The following is a 23,341-nucleotide window of genomic DNA, read 5'->3' as shown; positions in this document are numbered from 1 at the left end:
AGCACTGCCCTGTGGACATCTCTTTCTTGTGCTACATTTCAATTTTTATAACATCCCTTTTAAGTGTAAAATCAGAAAAGGGGGATGGATGTCCCCAAGTTTAAGACGTATGACTGTATTATCTAAAAATATCGATTACAGAGGAAGATTCTTATGTTTCAACAAACTCATCCCTCACAATAATAACCCACAGCAACAATTTCATTAGTTCCCTTCATTTCTAAATAGCTCAAAGCCTGGTACATAGCAGGCACTTGATAAATGTCTGCTAAAAGCAGGAACGTTTTAAATGCATGCTTCTAGATCATTTAGGTGATAAAATAGCATCATATTTAAGATAAAACCATGAAGATTATTTTAATCATGCTTCATCTAATAAATGGTTAAAGAATCAGGTGATTTAAGAATGAATAACCTTGCAAATTCTTGTTACAGTCATAGCTTGCTAACAGAGCCATTTCTCACAAATAAAAAAATTATGACTTTTGCTAATCAAGAGAGTTAATTCAAGAGTAGAGGAGGGTATACACCTTTTTCAACCAAAAATATAACCACTGACAGGAAATGGATAAGAAAATTTTCAGTTTCTATATGTTTTACTTAAGAGAAAAAAATCAAACAACTGGACAATTTTTAAACGCTCAGGTTGAAAACAGTTGGTTACAGAATCGGATCATGAGAATAGTAGCGTGAGTGTTTACTCTGAGAAGCACGACACCCAGAATTGATTTTCAGGAAGTACATTAATAAAGAACTCCTAATTGATTTTTTTTTTAAGACTTTGCTTGTTACCTTTTATTTGAAGGTGCAAAGAAGGGCCTGGGATGCTAAAGTGTTCTAATGAGATGCTTAGCTAACAGAGGCACCTTAAACGGAGTGCCTTGGAGTGGGGAGGCAGCAGCTGCATTTAATGACTTCATTCAACAGTTCAGCTGGTTTATGACCAGAGCCATGCTGTCTCCTCAAAATTTCTGAAAATTCACCTTTTTGAAACATGTTTGCACCAAGCGAACCTTTGAGACGTGCAAAACTCCATGGAGTTGTTTTGTTTTGCCAGAGAGAGCCGAAATGAAAAACTGTTACACGTGCTATATCGTCTGCTGAAACATAACAAAAAGCCCAGACGGAAGGGCCAGGGTACATACCTGTCCAAAGTGGACCGTGATTGGCCTCCGGTCTTCTCGGAACTTGGGGTCCTTGGCCTCCACCAGTGGGGACGGCGCAGTCTTTGGCAGCTGCTCTTCTGTGGTGGGGACACAGCCATTCTCGGTGATGTCCTGCAGGGAGAAGCCCGGTCGGGGGGTTGGTGTCAGGGTCATGACCCCTGCCATGAGCACAGGGGCTCCATCCAACCCCAGCGCTAAGAGGCCTGCCAGGGAACTCCCTCTGGGACATTCTGAGCCTATCCCCCTGCTAAAGATGGAGGAAACGGAAGGCTAACTTGGCCCTTTGATTTTTAAGGAGTAGAGAAACCAAAATCATGCATATTAAATTACAAAGATAACATAATAATTCACAATAGTGTGTGGGGGGGAATCTTTCATCCTACTACCTTACATGGTTATTTTAATTTTTAAATATTCACTCTGTCCACATAAGGACATTTAAAAATTACCTGCAATCATAGTTCGTGCATAGTTTTACATTCTGTTTTTTTCTACTAATAAGCATCTCCATGGTGCTCCATAGTCATTAGAATGATAATTTTAATGGATGCATAATATTTCACTGAGCAGATACTCAATAATTTAATAAACCATTCTTACTACTATTGGGCATTTAGATTGTTCCTAATTTTTTTTTTTTAACTTTCTAAACATCACAGTGATAAACACTGCAGTCTTTCTTTCTTTTGTATTATTTCTTTTACAGAAATCCCCAGGAATGAAACTGCTTGATCATAAGATATAAACATTTTTAAGGCTTTATATTCATTCTACCAAACTGCTTTCCAATTTACACCAGCTACCAGCAATGGATGTGTTATCAGTTTCACTGTGCGTGTTAGCCTCATCGTTTTAAAAATGTATTGCTAATTTAAGAGGTGAAAAATTAGACCTCATTGTTGTTTTAATTTGCATTACTTTGATTATTTGTGAGTGTGGACATTTTCTCCACATTTGTTTACTGATGATGTTACTGTTGGGGAAAATGATGTGTTTCTGCTCCCTCTTTCTTAGCCCTAGTCTTTCTGGCAGAGAATGAAGAAAGAGACTGAAGTCTAAGTTAGGATTCTATGACCTGGAGAGTATTTAGGGAGCCAATGTCATTTTTTTAAAATCAGAAATTCACATTTAATTTGTGCTCGTGATGAATGAAGTCAAATTTTATGGTAAAGAAAAATCCCAATGTGCAAAAGGCAGGTAATGACTCCTTTGCCTAACGCTGGCAGCTGACTATACCCATGGGTTCTTTGGGACATGGATGGTGCCGAGTTGTGCAATATGGATCATATGGCTTTATTCAAGTCATGAAAGTTGCTTAAATCTTCATTTAAGCAAGGCAGAGATTAAATGTACAAGTAAAAAACATTTAAATCATTGTTTTTTTCTAAGTAAAAATAACAGCTAGAATAAAATAATAAATACAGTTTCCAATTATTTTCATTGCAAAAACAAATACACATTTTGGTCAACAAAACACACACCCTTAGTACTCATTAAATTCTGCACATAAAAGACAATTGGTTGTTCTTACTCAGTCAAATAGAGAGAATGGTGACACATGGAGGAAAGTGATCCCTTACTAAATAATAAAGCATTAAGGAAGAAACACATGTAACATCTTTGAGCCTCAGTCTCCTCATCTGTAAAACGGAGCTATGGCAGCTATGAGGAGTAAAGGAGATTAAGCAACATACGTGTCTTGAACATTTTTACTCAATAGTGTCCTATATACAGTACTCAATAATAATAACTGAGTACCTACTAATAAGGTGTTCAATAAACTATAGGGAGTAAATCAACTACACTTTAATAATAAAAACAAATAAACGATAGGGATCCCTCCCCCACCCCTCTTCTCTATATGTTCAACTCCACACACCCAGCTGAGTCTCTGCACTGCTTGGTAACAACACAGGGAAATGGTGACCTCTTGGTTTTGCGGGGAGGGCTTGCATCACGTGGCCCCCAAGTCTTAGCCTGGCTGAGGCTCAGTGATGAGAGAAGTTGCCGCCAGCCAATTAGAAACAGCTTTCTTGGAAAGGGGCTGCCCTAAGGTGCTCAGGTCAAGTGGAACAAAGAGGGGGAGGGGCTCCTTCTGTGTCAGAAAGTAACAAAGGGCAAAAGAGGCATTTTGGATCCAGTGGGGTCACCAAGAGGACAGACGTAAGAGGTTGAGTAAAGCCAAACAGCCAAGAAAAAAAAAAAAATTCACTTTTAGTTCAGGAAAAATATTGCATGTGTGTGTGACTGGTTGGGGAAAAAAATAAAGACATGAAGCAGTAGGGTAATCTAGAAGGAAAATATTGATAGTAATGAAAACTATAAGATGATAACTATTTTTTAAAATGTCTGTGGTAGTTTTGGGAAAAAAGCCTTAGTTTAAGTTTTTAAGTTAAAATTTTAAGTAAAAATTTCTCAGGTTTTGTTTTTACCATTAACTAGCTGTCTGATCTTTCCAATTCACCCAACCTCTCTGCACCTATTACTTTATTTTTGCAACGGAGAGACTACCATCTGCTTGGCGAACTTCAAAGCTACTAAGAGAATGGGTTAAATGAGATGAGATGTGAGGAAGCTTTGAAAAATGTCAAAGTCCTGCACAAATTGAACGTTAGAGCCTTATTCCCTGCAAAATGGAAAAAGCACCATCTAAAAGGAAGAGCTTCCCTGTGCTGAGTGTCTACTACTTGAAGTCACTTCTCCAGACCCTTGACCTTCACTATCACACTTAGTTTCCAGAAGAACCACAAGGTAAATAGCATTATCGCTCTTTTATAGGTGTCGAAACAGGGCTCAGAGAGGGCAAGTTACCCAAGGCTACACGGCTAGAAAGTGGAGGAGCCCAGAGCAATGTGATTTCTGGCATTTTTTATACCATATCGACCCATGACAATAGCACAAGAGAAGGTATTCTGAGTTGAGAAGGTGCTCAGCAAATCATCAGATGTGACCTCGTCCTCAGAAACCCCTTTGTCACACTGATCCTAAGCTGCCGTGCTGTGTGCTATCTGCGCACTTATCTTATTCCTATAGACTGAATGCCTTGGGGTTTGGGTTCTCTGCCCCAGAGCCTGGAATACAGTACACGCTTTCTGACGAATCTTTGTTGAACATCTGGAAGGCAAATGTGTCCAATATACACATGTGCTTGTGCATCAGTAAGCAGTGCTGCACGCTAATTTTCTTTAGTTACAAGAGCCAAAGGTGCCCAAGGCTTCTTACAAAGTGGCTCGCCCCACCAGTCTGTTAACTTCTTCACTATTTCCTCCACCTGGGGAAGGACAGCTGCTTCCTCCCAGGGTCCTAGAGAGCAGAGTGGGAGGAGCCCTAGTCAGGAAAGAAATAGGGCCCGTTTATGTCCTCTACTGTAGGTACCAGTAGAGACCTTACACACTGTAGGGATCCAAAAACACAACTCTTGGTACTCATGATTAAAGAAATTGTGTTCTAAGAATTAACTAAGATGCCATCAGCAAAGAGTATGGGAAAACGGGCACTCTCATACCCTTCTAGTGGGAACACAAACTGCAATTCCTATCAAAACCCTAAAAGAGGTAAAGGGCCTTTGGCCCACTAATTCCACTTCCAGAAATTTATCTGGATGAAACAATTAAGAATTCCCACATGGATTTACCTATGAGGACATTTGCCTAGAAAAAATGGGAACTAAAGTGTCCAATAATGGGATTAATGAATGTATGTATGTCCATCAGATAAAATTATATGTAGCCATTTAAAACAACAACATGTGCAGGAAACATTTAGTGGTCTGAGAAATGGTCAGGATAGAGTTAGTGAAAATGCAGGTTATAAAATGAGGTTATTTTCTTTTTGCTTGCCTGATTTGTTGAATTTTCTCCAATAAACATGTTTTTCATTTGTAAATGTTCAAAATGTCATTAAAAAAAAAAAAACCCCAAATCATGAATCTGGTGGGAAGGGTAAATCTGTTCCTTCCTGAAGAGTCACACAGGAGGAAGACACTAGACAGAGCTGCAGATCAGAGGCCACTGCAGGGCGGCCGATTTCTTCCCAGGAGCCTCCACAGCTCGGCTCAGAGCTGGGACACTATTAGTTCCCATCCCTTGGTAAAGCAAAGGAGTCAGAAAATAATCCAATTCGTATCACCTTCCCCAAGCTGGAATAAAAAATCATGACTGGGATCTAATTTCCACCTGTCTGCGGAGAAGGCAGGGCCAGAGTCCCCAGGAGAAGTCTGGAGGCAGGAACCCAGAGAAGGAAGGGGGCTCTGTGTGGCCTTGGGTGGGAGCTGGGGTGAAGGAGCTGAGGATGTGACTTCATGAGGCAGAGATTCGAGGAGAACATTCCTGGCCCAGGGGAGGTAGGGAGCAGGGTGCCTGGAAGACTACTCTGGTGGCTGTGTGGAGGACCAAGAGGGAGGGAATCCCACGCCAGCCATGTTCTCAGGGTTTGTGCCCACAGGTGTGTGGGCAGATTGGTTGCTCCAGGTGTGGGATGTGAGAGGACAGATGGTAACTCCCATTTGCCGAGTGGCTACTATGTGTTGCTGTTTAAATCCATTACCTCTTCTAATCCTTACAACAATCCAGTAAAAATCTGTATTTCCCCTACTTTACAAATGAGAAAAACTAAGTTCAGAGAGGTCTAGCAACTTACTCAAGGTCACACAGTTAATATCCTACACAACCAGCACTGAACTCGGTTCATCCATCTGCCTCAGAAGCCTAAACACCACTCCACATTGCAGCGGGGAGCTTTAAAGCCTCCTGTGGGTGTGAGGCCGAGGCCTCCCATCTCTGACTCAGCTTGCTGGTCTCCATGTTCAGATTTGTGCAGTGCCCTTCTTTTCCAGTCTACTTCACACTACAGCAAATGCAAATTACAATATGAATATTGATATCGAAATAGTATCCAGAGTTGGAATGTCTGTGATTGAGGTTGCAGCGGAGACAGGGAGCTGACAGTTGTGTGATAACGGTGTGAAAACGTCTGTTCTACAAGAGTCTACCGGGATCTCCCTGCCCTACACGTGCTTCCTCACTCTCTTCAATACACTAGGAAATGTTTAGCCAGAAACTCAAGCCTTCACTGACCCAACTGTGAGTTTGCTCCTTTCAATCACACAGACTCTAAATCAACAAGCTCGATTTATCTTTAAAAGATCAAAGATTTAAAAAGGGCTGTGAGGGAGTTTTCTGGTCGTCCAATGGTTAAGACTCGGTCGGCCCTTTAACTGCTGTGGCCCGGGTTCAATCCCTGGTCCGGCAACTGACATACTGCAAGCTGCGTGGTGTGGCCGAAAAAAAAAAAAGGGGGCTGTGAAATGGACACAGTTGATTCAGTCATTTTGATTTTGATACTGAAGAAAAAAGATAATTTTTTAGGGGTTCCCCAACAGGCAAAAGAATGACATCCTTATGTAAATATCTTAACGTTTCCCGTAGGTGAGAAAGAATGTGTGTGCAGCCACCGATTTTTAAACAGGGCATTCTGGTGCCAGCTGCGTACGGCGCTGCAATAGAATGCGATTTGTTGAGAGCCGCAAGCCCAGCCACACAGCATCCTCCTGCAGGCCAGGTCTGGCAGGGAGGTGCTCTGGACAAAAGCACTGCATTCTCCCTTTAGAAAGCGACGGCTGGGTAGCATTCTTTGCCATTTCTTCTTCTTCCTAATTTTGAGCAAGTTAAACTTCAAAGAAGGCCAAGCTATAGAAGAACTTGACCACCTTGTTCCATTTATCCAGAGAAATGTGTTATCCCTCCTTCTTTTTTTGTTGTTGGGCTGAAGCAGAGCAGGTATGGAATAAAGCCACACTACAGTCTCTATTAACAATTATTTGCCAATGGTCACACGGATACCCTGAAAGCGCCTCTTTCAGATGCTTTTGAAAGTCTGCAGCACAAATGAACGAGGGATGGAGAAGGGGCCCTGCTCAGTCGTATTAGAGATGGACCCTCCACACACCATGGTGACCTCTCCACAGGTCAGCCCCACATTTTCTATTTGCAATTCAAACCCAAGGCGAGAGTGAAGAGGGCAAGGTTGGGTTCTTGATTATACCTGAGGGGTCACCATTGCTATGCAGAGTTAGAGGAGGCCAGGTGGCAACCCAGTACATTTGAAAATTGGGTCTTTGTTGGGAATTGCCTCAATTTCATAACAGAAACCAAACTTGAGATGTCTGTATTGGATGCATCTAGGGAGCCACACAGATATGTTGCCACGTAAAGGGGAAGGGGCAGAGGAGGGGAACAAAAAAGCCAAGGAAATATTTTCTACCACACTGAGAGAGGTCAGACAAAGCCAAATCCTAAATTAGCTCAGGAAAGGGAGCTGCAGCACTGTGGAAGACCTGGTCCCATCTGTCCCAAACAATGCTAGAGTTTCAATTACAAAATAGCTCTTCCAAGAACAACTGCAAAATAAGAAGTCTGAAGAAATCTGTAAAACCGAAGGGGGGGAAAAGTGAAAATTGAAAAGTGTGCACTAATAGATCTGTCAACAGTCCGATGGTGACAAGCCACATTTCTATGAAATGCCTTCACCATTTGTGTCACCTGAAATGTACTGACACTCTCTATAGAACATTATCTCCTGAAGCTATTCCTGAAAAGACTGGCAGGGGAAGAGGAGAAGGGGAGAAAAGGCTCTGCCTCAGATGCCGTCAAAGAAAGGAAAGGGAGATGGCGTGAAGGAGAGTAATCTAGATTGTTTAAGTGAACCTTTGAACAACATCAAAAACCTGAGCTTAACTGGTTATTTGCAGAAATGTTACGTATCATAAAAAGGGGATTTTCTTAAGGCCCGATGCTTACGCATACGAGGAGGGAGGCAATGGCCTGCAGAGAGCGGATCTCACCAAGGAGGCACACGTGTCCTCTGCTTGAGGAGGGACCCTTTCTGTGCTTACTTCAGGTTCTATTCTAATACTAGCCCGATGCAGTTATCAAGGAGGGAAAACCTGGTGAGAGCTCCGCCCTCCCTGCCCCTGCATTTTATATCAGCAGTCCAATTCAGTTACATGTGACTGGGATAGGAGATAAAAAGGTATATTTAGGGACTTAAATAACATCCAAGTAAAGAATTCCACCTGCCAGTCTCTGGCAGGGTGCAACAGACCACAGTTAAGGTCTATGTGAATTTACATTAGCAAGATTTTAATTTCAGGACTTGAATCTCAGCTGCTAAAAATTCACTCTCAGCTGAAACTAAGCATTTGACTCTTAGAACAAATTATTTTGCAATTAAAGTTAAGGAATCAATTCCTTTGACCATTTCAAGTTAATGAGAGGTCCTTTCTGACTTCCTAAAATTAAAACTGCTTCCAATTTTTAAAAAACTGCCGAGATAGGCAAAGGCCCTTATTAGCCTGGTAAATTTCGGGGGTTTGGGAATAATGAAATAAGTGGTTTCAAACACCTTTTGGAAAACAAAACACTTGTCTCAGGAAGGCAGTATGAAATACTATAGTGGTAAGAGCAAACACTGAGGTAGATGGATCTGGAATCGAATCCCAGCTCTGCCAGGCTCGAACAGCATGACCTTGGGCAAATTCTCCACCTTTGAACTGTGGTCCCCTTACACATGAAATGAGAATAATACCCCCCAGTGTTGTTCTATGGATTAAATCTGAAAGCTCCTGGCCTGGACCATCCTTAGAAAGTGCTTAATGAAGGTTGGCAATGCTATTAATGGTGATGATATTCATAACAATATAAAGATGCCCTCTCTGTTATATGAACCTCTCTGTACAAGTCCAGAGAATCAGGTAGGGGGACTCTTAGTCAGGATGTAGTTTGTATGATTTTATACGATTTTACTGATGGTCCAAGAAGACAATCAGAGCCTCTCCCTGACCCTCTGAGTCTCACACATGAACTGTAAGCAGAGCCCGAAGTGTCCTCCTCAAACCCACCCTCTGTGCCCTGTTCTGTGTGGTGGCCACGTGCATGCCAGAACCACGGCAGTCATTTCCCTGGAGATGCTTCTTGGTTTTGGTTACAATCAGCCCCAGGGCAGAGGTCAGCTATAGGAGGTGGTGGTGCCGGGATGGGGAGCCCGAGCCAATTTGTATGGACCCTGGTGAAGCTCAGGCCCGGTGGGGCGGGCAGGGGACAGACTGACAGTGGTAACTCTGAACTTGCTTGCCTTTGTGGGTTTAAGCCAGTCTTAATGTTATTTGAAGACAGTTTTTTGTCTGTGAATATTTATAACAGTGTGAAAACTCCCGGACAGCTGGTAATGCATTTTGAAGTGTGCTAACAACACTGTATCAAACAGCCTCTATTGATCACATCGTACTTTTTTGTGGCCACGCATTTCATACATGGTGCTTATACATTTTGAATAAGAACTTCAAGTACCTTTTGCTTCAAGCGGTTTTTCACCTCTTTTATTCCCATTTTTGCATGATCTTTTGCCTGCATGAAAAATTAATTTAAGTTAAGATTCCCTCTCTGTTTCCAGCAGGGACTATGCTTGATTTCAGTCCATCGTGAATCACCTTCTCTGATTACTAGAAAAAGGAAGGAAAAATGGGATCATCAAGTTGAAAACATAATGGCTACGCAAACAAATACAATGTTGAAAGGTTAAAAAAAAAATCCCTTAAAGAGGCTACAGAGATTTTATTTTCTGCATTTTGATGGGACTGATTTTTTTCCCCCTCTGAAGCCCTTCTGCTCTCTGTAATTATTTATCTCCGCAGCCTGGTGACAGCTACCAGTAAGAGGAGAGCAGCAGCTTCTTCAGCTGCAAGATTCAGAATATCTATTACACTTCACCAGGGCAGGGCCTCAGGACCAATTTTCTGCCCAGGCTGAACAGACACATCGCTGGGTTTCTCTGGTGTCATTTCTTAAATCTCATTTCGGCAGACACCCTGGCTTTTATTTTCTGTCATTCTAAGACCTGTGTGGTTCTCTTGGCAGCCACCGGCCCCATTAAAATAGCTACAATTTAAGCACAGAAAGGACTAACAAAATTAAAAATGGAAATAAAACAAAACCACCCCAGTTAAGTGGCTCAGAGTCAAATTAGCAAGCAAGAGAAATCATGAGAAAAAATACTTGAGGCCCGTAAAAGATGGAGCATCGGGAACTGGTGTGTTCTCTTATTTTCACTCTGCTGTGGGCACGAGCTTCACAAACAATGCATTTCCTATAGGGCAGTGATGAGAGAGATGGTGAAGAATTTGGGACAAAAATTCGGGGGTGTGTCCCACCACGAGCACTCTTCAGTAACCTGTAAAGGAGCTGCTTTATTCTAACATTATAACAAGGATACGCGTAGGAAAGGTCTGCCAGAACACCTGACAGACCACCACCTCTGGTTCTCAGGGATGCAGGCGTGGAGCAGCCTGAATTTTAGCCACCCTGTCTACATTTTAAAAGCTAAAACCAGTAGCCTCCCATTTCTCTATTGCAGCAACTGTGTGTAGAAACATTTTAAATTAAAAATGTCACTGACCTGGTCATAAAACATCAATGCCAAATAATTCTAAGAGCATTGAGAGCTTTAGGAAATAACACAGCAGCCCCCGAATCATCTCTGCAACATAGGATCAGGTCTATTTAAGAGTTTCGTCATGCTAAGGAACAGATTTGTTTGGATCCTGAGACCAAGACCAGTACTTACGAACTTATAGACAGTCTTCATGGCTGGGTTTGCTTTCGTTTTTACAGTATTCAGAATCGCTCCACTTCCTTTCTATAATAAAAACGCCAGTTAGCAATTTGGACTGAAGATATAGTAGGCCAACACCAACAAAGGCCTCTTCTCTTTAATCAAGTTAAGCCACATTTCAAAAGTGTGTAACTTAATTAGAGAAACAGCCCTAGATGGTGACTGGTCCCGGGCAATTAAGTTACGGCCACGGCGGAATCCCTATGGGGGCGGGTATGGGAGCGGCTGGGGAATGAGGACGGCGATAAACTAGCTGAGCAGGGGGGACCCCAGGCTCAGTATTTTGCTTGGCACCTGTCTGCTGGCTGGGAGGAAAGCTCATCACAGGCTCTCTGAGGCAAGGGTTTCCTCAGAGTAATCTACAGCTTCTCAAGAAATTCCAGTTACCATGGGCAACATTAAGGTAAGTTTAATAACAATGGACTCTAACTAACTAACACCGAGCCAGGGCAGGAAACTGGGGGCCCACTTAGGCAAGATTATCTGGCTACTGTGGCTACCTTAAGCCATGAACCCTTCTTTCCTCACCCTGGTTTTCTGTGTTGTTTTTTAAAAATCACTCTGGTAGGCTGCCTCCCTAACATGTACATCTTGACAAAGGGAAAGAATGAATAGCCATAGATGTTCATTGTTTATACTTTAGTATAAATCCAACATACCGATTCTTTGGCTCTGTTTTTTCAGGACAGCAGGGGAGCAAAAGGAGGAGGGAAGGCTTTCCCAGTACACAGAGGAGGCAATGAATGTATATGAAGCGCACAGGCTCTAGATGTTTTTGTGAGGGCTCACTGTGGGGACGTCCTGGCTTAGGCTCTGAGGGTACCGAGCCACTGGAGGACCGGTCTCTGCCTTCAAAGACCTCCAGTCTGGGGGGTAAACAAGTGCAACCCAAGATGGTGAGAGCCGCACTGGCCGTGTGCACAAGGAGGGTGGTGGCAGCTCACTGTGTGGAAGGGCGGAGAAGGCTTTAGAGGATGAACTATTTGGTCCATGAAGGATGAGTAGGAGCTCATGGTGGGGAGAGGAAGGATAAGAACATTCTAGGGACAGCCCCTGGAGGGCCAGCACAAGGAGTCCACACTCCAGAAGATTTTTAACCAAATGCATCACATAATCAGATCTGTGGTAATTCCAACTGATTTGAATGGAGAGAGAGACCTGATCCAGTGCACGTACAACAGAGTAAGATACGCTATGTAATTATTAGGATTAACTTTTGGCACAATTTTTGGTAACTGCCTGTATTAGAAAATTTGAGCTTTAATTAAAAACTTCAAAATTTGACCTAGAAAGCATTCTCTGTTGTAGGATAATAGGAAATTTTCACCTACTCATATATTCCACACTGCTTTCCAAAATTACTCAGTATCCTATTTCAATGGTCCTTTAGAGTATTAAAACTCCCTTTATCAATCAATCAACAAGTCCTTATTGCTTGTCTGTGATTTGCCAAGTGCTGTGTTTGGCCATACGAGACGAACAAAAGAAGCCTTTCATTGAGGAATTGCTTACTCTCGGCCAACTGCAGCCACTTCCAAGGGACCCGCCTTGGCAGTAGCGCACTTGGCCCACAAGCAGGAGAGAACACTTATCACACTATGTTGGAGTTGCCCGTTTACGTGCCTGCCTCCCCAGTAAGACCGGGAGCTCCCCCAGGGCAGGGACTGCGTCCTGCTCCCACTGTCTCCCCGGTACCCAGCGTGGCGCCCGGCACACAGAAGGCCTTTGGTACATACTCACTAATGAACCCACGTAAAGGAAAGGCAAGCATCTGAATTCTTTAGTGGCTTCTGAAGCCCTAAGCACCTGGCTTCCAGCACAATAAAAAACTGTTCACAACAACAGTGAGGGGGTGAAAACTCTCAGTGATGCGTTTTCCATCCTCTCAGGAGCCTTTGTGGTGAAACATATTCAGAGCAGCAAGAGGGACAAATTTTTGGTTTTCCCATGAAGAGTTCCCAGTTGGTCTGACCCTAGAAGGAGACCCCCCCAAAATGCTCTGAGATGGCAACATCCTTTCAACACGCCTTGGCCTGCTTCCTGAGACAAGGAAGCTTCTCCTGGCCTCTCATCATCCTCACTGAGGGGTGGCTTTGGACAGTCTCATCCTGCTACTCTCCACCTGGCATGAGAACGGCCTGGCTTTACCAACAAAAGCATCTTCAGCTGGGAGAAGAGAGTGCCCTGGGCCGAATGACAGCCTTGTGGGTGGCAGGGGAAGAGGAGGGCTGCCAGGAGGCTAAGGAGGGGCCCAGGTGGCTCTGCGGGGGTGACACTTACCCGGACAGTGGAGAGCCACTGGTGGTACAGTTTATCGCTCCCTGGGGAAGGAGGAAGCAGAGAAGCTGGTTATTTAAAGAAGTCATGTGTATGCCCTCAGGAGTTCCTCAGGTTGCTTTCAGCATGCAGGACTTGGAAAGTTCAAAATCTGGAGAATCACGTGGAGGCTCCCATGCACCACTCCCTGAAGGAGTTGCTGCCACAGGTTTTCCTTCTCAAAGTGAGATCTGATCCTATCAGTGCCCCGAGTACAAACACAAATCCTCCTCCTTGCCTACCGGACAGAGGTCGGGCCCCTTAGCAACCCTGCCTCTCTTCCCCTGTCCTGTCTTGGCACTACCCACCCTCTGCCTCTCCATTCTGTGCTACCATCCTGCACAACCTCAGGCTCCCTGGCCAAACCTCCTCCAAGCCGTCCATGCCCTCGCAAATGCGGTTCCCCTTGCCTGGCCACCGTTCCCTGCTCTCTCTGCTGCGCACACTCAGGGACCAGCTCAGTCATTTCCTCTGTACGTTTCTCTTACTCCTTCCTCTCAACAGCCCTCTAGAATAGGTAACACCCATTCAGAGGTCCACGTTCTCTAATGTTCTGTGAGCCACGCCAGGGCAGGAACCACAGGGCTGTGTGTCCAGTGTAAGCACACTGCTGGACACACCCTCGGCCCTTCTCATGCTTAAGCAGTGACAGGGAAAGAAAAAGGAGGTGCTGTGGGGAATTGATTCATTTTATCTGGTGGGATAAGGAGGTCTTATCAGCAGACAGCTTTTCTAGGAGTCCGAATGACTAGACTTAGTTTAGCAACACATAAAGCTTGTCTTCTCCCCAGAACCCATATTCAACTGTTAGAACGCTACTCAAAACCCGCCTCCTTTGTGAAGCTCTCATGTTACAGAGTGAGCATTAACGGAGCCCTATTCTACCTGCACAAAACCCCGTGTCTGCTCCTTTTCCTGGCTTACTCTGTATTTGTCTTTAGTTATGAGCTTTCTCCAATCAGTCTAAAAGTTCCCTGAGGGCAGAACTGGGCCCCCCATTCTTACTGTACAGGGCTGTGGACACAGCAGATGTCCAGGAAATGCTCATCAACGACTCACACACCGGTTTTATTGATTACTGTGCTCTCCATGCAGCACAGGCTGGTAGGGCCTGACAAAGGGGTCTGTAGGTGAGATCACACCTGGCTCTATGAGTTTATGGACTGCCAGTTGGATTATCAGCACAGTTGAGACCAGACACACGCCCAACAATAAGAGGGGGCTAGTAGCGTGATTATTATTGTTTTGCATTTAGTTTTACTTTGCTGACAGAGACTTAGGCTTTGGGTCTTGGAAAGGCAGTCAGATTGGGATTCAGGAGGCAAGGTCAGCCACTAACATTTCTCTGGGCCTCAGATGCTTCCTTTGAAAAATGAGAGGATGATTCCTCTGGTTCTAAAGGCCTGCAGAGACAGGGCACCCGCGATGATCATCACATTTTAAAGAAACATCTACTAAGCCGCGATCCTCTGCCAGGGTCTGTCCTGGGCGACTGCACAAACCTTTCCTTGGGGTCTCTGATTTAACCTCAACAGGACTCCTGTGAGGTAGGCACTGTTACCACTCCGTGCACAGATAAGAACACTTCAGCTGAAAGAGGTGAAATGACTCGACAAAGTTCTCACTGCTGGGAAGTGAATCCTGGTCTCCTAATTCGATTCCTCATGTGCTTTCCACTGCATCGTGCAGGCCACTACGTTACCTAGACTTCGCCCACCCAGGAGAAGCAAGTGACCCCAGGACGGAGGACTTCAGATGGGCCAATGTGCCTCTCATCAGAACGTGAAAAGGAATTCCAACACTTCAAGGCCAAGGTTGAAATCAGTCTCTCTAATCCCCAGTGAAGGAAAAAAGAAGTCATTGCCACTCTTAGCGAACACACCCCAATCCCACAGACAGCCCACAGCTCAGAAAGAAAAACGAAATGCCCTCACCAGCATACTCGCCCATGTTGATCTCCTCTTCAAAAACATCACTGAAGCCCTCACCGGAATTGAGAAGGTCTAATCTACCATCGATAAACTATACAAAGAAAGAACAAAAGCATAACAGCTAGTACAAAGGAACAGGGAAAGGATGTTCAGCTGAGCTCCTTAGCAGATGACCAAAGAACTAAGACAGGAAAGGGTCTTTGGAATTGTGAGCTTAAAAAGGCGAGTTTCTGAAAAACTCACTGCGTGTTTATGATAACTTATAAAACTGCACGGCATATTTGCAAAGGCTCCGTCTGGTGGCTGAGCTCCCTTCTCACCCAATCTCCCTCCTCTCTGGGCTGAAGCCTGAGTTCCACCCATGCCTGCAGCCTCAGTGCTTAGAATGGAGGCAGCTGCAGAAACCCCACCAGGGACCCAGGTGCAGAACAGGCGAGGGTGCCGGGCACCTGTTTGAAGAGCTGCAGCTGTGTGGCGTTCTGCAGGAACTGCCTCATGGCTCCGGAGCGATAGTGGGACACGAAGGCTTCCTCGCAAAAGGTGATTGGCTCCTCCTGGGAGACAGAGATGAGACGGGGAAAGGAGGGTTAGAGGGATGGAGTGAGAGAGATCAGTGCGTGAACTCTGTTAGGTGGCGCTTCTATATCTGCTGATTTATCTAATCCTCACTTACCTGTGAAGTGGCTGTTATGCTCGATGGCATTCTACTCTATGGATGAGGAAGTTATTTCAGAGAGGAAAAGACATCTCCCAAGGTCGCAGGGTAAGAGGCAGGGTGGGAACCAAAGGCAGGATTCCAAACCCCGCCCCGGCCCCTTCCATATTAGCCACAGGCATACCCCAACAGCAAGTTAGTGGGATGCGCCCTTCGGGGGGATGGTTTCCAAACTCTTCTTTTCACTTTTAGGAGAGGAACCCTTTCTTGGGACAGCACCTTAGGCAGGAGCCCTGCCGCCTTCAACAGCCCAGCTGCTCTGGGAGGGCTGGGGGCAGGGATGGAGGCCGCCCCCCACTTGCACCTTTGCAGTCCCTAAGGCACCAGCCATGGAACACAGTGTGGAAACCATTTACAGAGTGAGCTTAACCAGTAGCGAGTTATAATTTTAAAATAATTAATTATATTAAAAACCAGGGATGATCAAAAATAAGATTTATCATTCAGTCAACTTTGTGCTTATGCTGCTTGATGAGGACTACATTTTATGAGTCAAGAAAAGACACCCTAAGCTTAAAAAACCACCCATCTTTGTAGTCAGCACCTCACTCCTTCTTTGAAGGTATTTGGAGTACTCATCTACACAGACAAGTCTTTAATTTCAACAGTGTATTCTCAATTCTGAAAGATCAGATTTTTACATGTTGAACTAAATTAAAGGTACCTCTCTCTTCACAGACTTGGTGGCAAACACAGATGTTTGAAGCTCTACTTTTATCCTGCTTTAATGAGTTAGGTGAGTGTTAAAGTTACTATGTAGCGGCTGTAAATTCCAAGAGTCCCTCCTGCTTAAATCCAGCCAATATTAGCTCAGCAACTGGGCAGACCTACTGCTCAAGGGTGATAAGGATGACCCTAAAATACTAGGGTGAGGGGAATATTTATTTTTATACAGTTACACCCCACCTAATTTTACAAAGGATCTGAGGCAGCTTACATGAGCACCTAAAACAAAGAAAAAAAATCAGTGCTGGAGAATACATAAATATGTAAAATGTATTTATTTGGGAAAATAGTATCTGGATATGCAGGTCCTATATGGTTTCTAAAATTCAGTTGCAAAATTAGCTCTGAGCTTCCTGGCTGCCACCGAAGCAAGAAGGGAACAATGCAAATGTTATATTGTCTATGAGGAAAAAACACACACCAGTTCCTCAGGAAAAAAGAGTTTTCATGACATTTATTACTTTGGCATGGATTTATACCTTCCTTGCTGAACAGTGGAAAGATCAGCTGGTGAGAGCCAACAGAAGCCCACCTGGAACTCCATTCCTGTGGCCTGGAAGTTTTGCTCCTCACTCTTGGAACCACAGCAGGGCAATTAGTTCTCTCTCCAGGAGGTCTCATCCACGAGCACAGTGTCACCCATACACTGATCACTCCTAATAAACACTGTTAGCTCAGACGTCTCTTGTTCCAAACCCATATGTCTCAATCCCCACCTGGATGGCCCACTAGAACCTCAAACTCAGAATGGCCAAAACTCCCAATTACTATCCCATCTGGACTGCACTCTAAATCTTTTTTTCTTTCTGAAGTTATCATTATCCATAGCTACTCACAGCAGACCTATCAATTCCCTAGTCTTTCCCATTTTCCCACTGCAACGTCTCATCTGTCTGTCCCCTGCTCTCTTACCCCTTGGTACGGGCCTGACTGCCATGGTGGACGTTCAACTTTATGTCCCTCTCTTGTTTCGTTCCTCCCCATCCACTTCAATCCTTCTGGCCAGAGTGATTTCTAAAATGCAAATTGGATCATGTCACTATCCTACTCAAGAACTTTGATTGTGGAGATGTTACATTTGTGTGATTATTTAATTCTTGCACTAGACTATAAGCTTCATGGGGGCAGGAACAGTCCCCGTTTGTCTAACAGCACGTGTCACACACACGAGCTCCTGTGTGGGGGAGGAAAGAACAAGTCCTTGCTCCTTAGTCAGGCAAACAAACCTTTCCTAAGCTGAGAGAGTCCTTGCTTTTCCAGAGTCCTTTTGTGTCACTTTCCTATGCTCCCCCGTACGCCTTATGCTTCAGATGTATCTCCGAATCACAGGCCATGTCCTTTCCCACTTTCTTCCGTGCTTTTGCCAGTTCTACTCCTTCCACCTGGACTATCATGCTTTAAACACAGGCCTCTGTGCAGCAGTCACTTACCCCTGCTCAGTGCTCCCACAGTGCCTTGCGCACCCTGGGTACTGGGTAATCTTCACTGGTGTCCCTGTGACCAGAAGCTCGAGAGGGCTGAGGCCCTGCTGGATGCATCACTATACTCCCTGGGGACACTGCAGCGCCCAGCCCCCAGGTAGAAGCTCGAGGATGTTGGTTAAAGAATTGCAGAATGTGCTTGGCCTGGTTCCTGTCACAGAAGCCCTGTGATCTACGTGTGGCTCAGACACCGCCTAGTCTGATGGTGGAGAGGTCTCAGAGTACGAGGCCAGGCTGAGTGACGCTTATGTCCAGGGAGTTTAGAGGCGCTCAGAGGAAATGCTCGTTGGAGCTGTTAGCATTGGCCCAGTGTTGCCAGGAAGGAGAAATCTGCCGAGGGACCAATAAATTCAAGAGAGTTTGCAACCAAATTTGCATGGAAGAGTAGCCTGAGGCAGGCTTTAGCTGTAGGAGAGCAGAAAGAATCTCATCTTTGGGGAGACAAGAACATTTTGGGGCCTGTTGTCTACTTATTGGAGATGACATCCCCTGGTCAGATGTCTGTGCCACAAAAACGAACAGAAGGACATGGGCACGGATGGGAAAGACTCAGGGGAAACGTTGACAATGGGGGCTTTTTCCACAGAGAGCTTAAAGAACAATATCAGCAGTGTCAGTTGGACATGGAAACAAGTACTGCCTACAGTGTCGTGCTGCTGGGGTGGGTGGCAAAATATGCACTGGAGTCAGAGAGGAAAAGGCTGGTCCTTGCAGGGCAGCAGGTGCGAACATATGAGGAGAAGTCGGCACGTTCAGTGGAGTCTGGAAGGGTGAATACGTTAGGTGAACCGTTCCCATCCATTCAGGGCAACTGTTCTACCCTAACCCTGCACTGTCACTCAGAGTCATGTATAAAGGTCTGACCGGCAGTAGGCACAGAGGGCGCGTTCCCCTGCACTACTCACCTTCTAAGGAAATGACGATAATCGCGGTTCACCTGATCCTTACAGAACAGCAGGTAGGGTACCTTGCCTGAGGTCACATGACCCACACATGGCAGAGTCGGGGTTTAATACAAGGTGGCCTCCAAAGCTCAGCCATCTCATGCATGGTCTGCTATAGACTTGGGTTTTCTCTGAGGCCTCAGTTTTGTTTGCTCTTGGACACCTGCTGGGGAGCACAAGCATTCTCTTTAAAGTGGGAGCCCCTCATGTTCTCCTAGTGGACACTCAGAGCACCAGCCCCTCAGAGACAAACAACTCCCGGGAGGGAGTAGGCGGGCCGTTGTGAAGGCTCCTTCTGTCATGGAACCAACTGGACACCTAACCATTTGCACCCACTTGTCCACCTCCTCCTGCGGTTGAAATGGCTGCCCCCACTCTGCTCTCTGCAGCGGAGGGGAGAAGGTAAGGTGTCTCGTTAATTCCCTCCTTTACAAGAAGTGCCGATTTAGTTCTCCTGTTAGGCTGATTAAACCTTTTGTCTTCTGGGGCGACACTCTAGGCGCTGGGGTTACTGACTGATAGCGACGTTAATTCAGGCAAGTCAGGCCGTGTGCGTGAGCGTTCAAGCTCAGATCGCATTAGTAGAGTTTTCCATCTATGACCTGAAGGACAGTTAAACACAGCTGCTTAACCCTATCAAGGGCTTTGTTATAGAAAGACAAGTTTTACTCTTGGATTATCTTCTTGACACATGGAATTAACTGGAAATTCCATTATTAATGAGTCCATCTATGTTAACAGGTGAAGCCGGTGATTCCAAAGGTTTTTGATACTTCCAGAAATAAATGGCTTTTATCCACAGCATTGTGGGTACTGGTATAAAAATAAAATCTCCCATCAGATTCTTTAGCATCTTTCCTTGTTCTGTTGATCCATACTCAAAGTATCAAATTCTTATTTTCCTTCACAAATTTAATTTTTATCGAAATTTTATGTGCACATTTACCCGGAAATTCTAAGGAAAAAAGGAGGTGTCCACTCTTTATGGACCTTGCTTAAATTTTAAAAAAATGATAATTTTGGAAGAGTCATCCATCCAAACATTTTTTTTTTTTTGTGGTACGGGGGCCTCACACTGTTGTGGTCTCTCCCGTTGCGGAGCACAGGCTCTGGACGCGCAGGCTCAGCGGCCATGGCTCACGGGCCCAGCCGCTCCGCGGCATGTGGGATCCTCCCAAACCGGGGCGCGAACCCGGTTCCCCTGCATCGGCAGGCGGACGCGCAACCACTGCGCCACCAGGGAAGCCCCATCCAAACATTTTTAAAACACCTATTGTGTGCCAGGCTCTGAGTGAGGGGAATACAAAGATGAATAAAATACAGTTCCTACAAGTAATACCAATAATCAAATGAGGGGTGGGGAGTAGATGAAGGTATGTATAGATGATACAAGAATGGCAGAATGTTATGTTTATAGCAGCATTATTCACAAAAGCCAAATGATGGATGCAATCCAAATGTCTACAGATGAATGGATAAACAAAATATACATATAATGAAATATTATTCAGCCTTCAAAAGGAAGGAATTTATGGCACATGCTACAATATGAATGAAACTTGAAGGCATTACGCTAAGTGAAATAAGCCAGCAACAAAAGGGCAAATACTGTCTGATGCCACTTATCTCTAGAGTTGTCAACTTCATAGGGACCGAAAGTAGAATGGTGGTTGCCAGGGGCTGGCGGGAGAGACGGGGAGCTGTTGCTGAAAGGGTACAGACTTTCAGTTTTGCAAGATGAAAAAAGTTCTAGAGATGGATGGTGGCGATGGTTGCACAACAGTGTGAATGTGCTTCATGCCACTGAGCTGTCTGCCTAAAAATGGTTAAAGTGGTAAAATTTATGTTATGTACATTTTACCATAATTAAAAATTTTTTAAATGATAGAATGTTTATAGTTGTAGAAGCTGGGCAGTGGATACATAGTTTATTTATTTTGTATATATTTGAATTTTCCGTAACAAAAATAAAAAAGAAAAGCTCCTGTTACCAAGGAATCTTGCCTACTTCAGGGAACAAATAAGTACAGTACAGCGTGACAACTGGCACACCAGAGGGCTGGTTTTGTTTTTTTTTGGGTAAAGCCATCTTTAAAAAAATTTAAAAAGAACTCTGATCCATTTGAGGTAACACAACATGGTGGGGAGAGAACATGTCTTGGGGTCAGAAAGACCTGGACTTGAACCTGGACTCTGATGATACTGGCCACGTGGTCTCAAGTAACTTGTCTTCCCTCATCTGTGACAATTACTCAAGGCTGGCCTACCTCTTAGGGTTGCTTAGAAGATTAAGACAGATGACAGCAAATAAATTTTGCACAAATAACCATTTCTTGAGGGCAGAGATTGAGTTTTACTGAGGCTGGTAACATAATTTAGGGGACCCAGTGCAAAACGAATATGCAGGAAAAAAGCACTGTTCAGTACTAAAATATGAAGCTTTTTTCTTTTTTTATGGTCTCTTTCTAGACCCTTTATGGTGTTTTTTAAGTTTGCTATTTAATGTCATTCCATGTAAAGAAAATATAAGAATTTAAATTATTAGCATAGCTTTTATTGTTCAGCTTTGTATCGTGCAATGCCAGTTCTGAACGCTAACATACGTGGAATCGTATTTTGTAAATCATATATGCATTTGTATTTTGTTCTTACCAGACAGCGGAAATGCTGCGCAAAACTAACTCAACTGTTTTTATTTCAGTTCTTGATATACGCACATTTTATTAACACTCTCTGTCTTCGGCTTACTGATGAGAAAGGAAAAGGGACCATGGTTGCTCCACCTTTTCCTCTCCTTCCATGTCATCATTTTTGCAAGAAGCGGTTGGCTAACACAAGGATGAGTAAGGAATGTGATAGGTTTCCGTGGTCATTGGTGCTTCCTAGAACACCACTACCTTCTCTCAGTGTGAAGAAGTTCTGGTTCTGACGCAGAGTGAGGCCTCTGGGGGCTGTGAGTGTCCCGTGCCTCGGCCACAGACACTGACGCGCTTACCCTGCAAGTGAGCTCCACTCACGCTGGGTGGGCTGGAGCAGCTCTGTGAGAGTAGGAAGGCAAGGCTCCTAGGAGGGTGTCTGTGCAGATCTCCTCTGGTCCTGCACATGCTCCACTGTCCCATGGACTTCATTCACAAAGCACAAGTTTGAAGGTGAAATTACTAAGAATTTCGAGACGGTGACAGCAGAGCATAAACCAGGCACGGGCCGTTCTGAGCGTGGGGCCCCGGTCGCACACCATACACCAGTGAGGCCCACCTGGTCTCACATTTCTCTTCACCCCTCTCCCTTCAGAGGCTAATACCCCGTAGGAACTCTGGTTATTGACTCTGTTTGCCATCTGACTGGGCAGCATAGAACAGCTTCAGGCAGGTTTGTGGGTTGATGGAGGTGGGGTTTCTAAACTCCTGAGCATGACACTCAAGGCTCTTCGTGACATTCCCCAGCTGATGTTTTTTTGCTTACGACGCTGTCCACCTTTTCTCCACATAACTCATTCCCTTCCAGAAATTCTGGACTGTCGATCACCCCCCAACCACTTTACACACCCTCACTCCTCTGGCTTCCTTCTTCACGTTACTTCCTGTGAGAACCTTACCTGATGCCCTCAGGTGAAGAGGGCCCCCCGTTCCTCCTCCAAGCCTCCACACCAACACCACCTGTGCCTGCCGGCCACTCCCAGCCCACTGCAGACTCCTGGAGGCTCTGATCTACTCCCCGCGGCTGGCATGAGACGGACAACAGCTAAGTCACTCCAGGAAGAGGCAGATGGGGGAGTGGGACACAGAGCAGGGTACCAGTCCCAGCTCCGCCCCTGTATGCAAACGGCTGCACCTCTCAGATCCCCATTCTCACCACCTGCCACATGGGGATAGCTGGGGGGTTAACCAGGGATGAATGTGAGCGCGGATTTAGCAATACTCAACCTTGGCCGTGCATTAGAATCACCCAGGGCACTTTTTCAGTAGTTTCTAAAACTCCCCAGGTGACTCTAACGTAGCCAACATTGAGAACCACGGGTGTAGGTGAAAGTGACCAGCACAGCACCCAGACCAATCAACACTCATTTTAAAAAATTTAAGAATAAAGAAATATTATAAAGAAAGCCAGAGAATCTGGCCCCATTTATCACAGCAGTCCTAACCCAACTGCATTTTGTTTATTTATTTTTTTTATACGGCAGGTTCTTATTAGTTATCCATTTTATACACATCAGTGTATACATGTCAATCCCAGTCTCCCAATTCATCACACCACCAACCCCCCAGCCACTCTCCCCCCTTGATGTCCATATGTTTGTTCTCTACATCTGTGTCTCTATTTCTGCCCTGCAAACCGGTTCATCTGTACCATTTTTCTAGGTTCCACATATATGCGTTAATATACGATATTTGTTTTT

The 23,341-nt window shown here is 44.9% G+C and overlaps 1 protein-coding gene across 9 annotated transcripts in view; it reads right to left on the bottom strand.

The window, feature by feature from the left end:
• The window catches only part of DENND1A (DENN domain containing 1A), a 547,848-nt gene that overhangs the window by 50,997 nt on the left and 473,510 nt on the right, over positions 1-23,341 (bottom strand). For all 9 annotated transcript variants that reach the window (XM_028493529.2, XM_028493534.2, XM_028493531.2 and 6 more), the window contains 6 exons: positions 15,529-15,633; positions 15,083-15,170; positions 13,113-13,153; positions 10,785-10,856; positions 9,512-9,568; positions 1,146-1,277 (listed from right to left, as the gene is read on the bottom strand). In XM_028493529.2, coding sequence (XP_028349330.1) covers positions 1,146-1,277; positions 9,512-9,568; positions 10,785-10,856; positions 13,113-13,153; positions 15,083-15,170; positions 15,529-15,633 — 495 coding nt within the window. The remainder of the gene's footprint in view (positions 1-1,145; positions 1,278-9,511; positions 9,569-10,784; positions 10,857-13,112; positions 13,154-15,082; positions 15,171-15,528; positions 15,634-23,341) is intronic.

The sequence above is a fragment of the Physeter macrocephalus genome, chromosome 9 (assembly GCF_002837175.3).
Source record: "Physeter macrocephalus isolate SW-GA chromosome 9, ASM283717v5, whole genome shotgun sequence".
Classification (NCBI taxonomy): domain Eukaryota; kingdom Metazoa; phylum Chordata; class Mammalia; order Artiodactyla; family Physeteridae; genus Physeter; species Physeter macrocephalus.
This window is presented reverse-complemented; position numbering and strand designations above follow the sequence as displayed.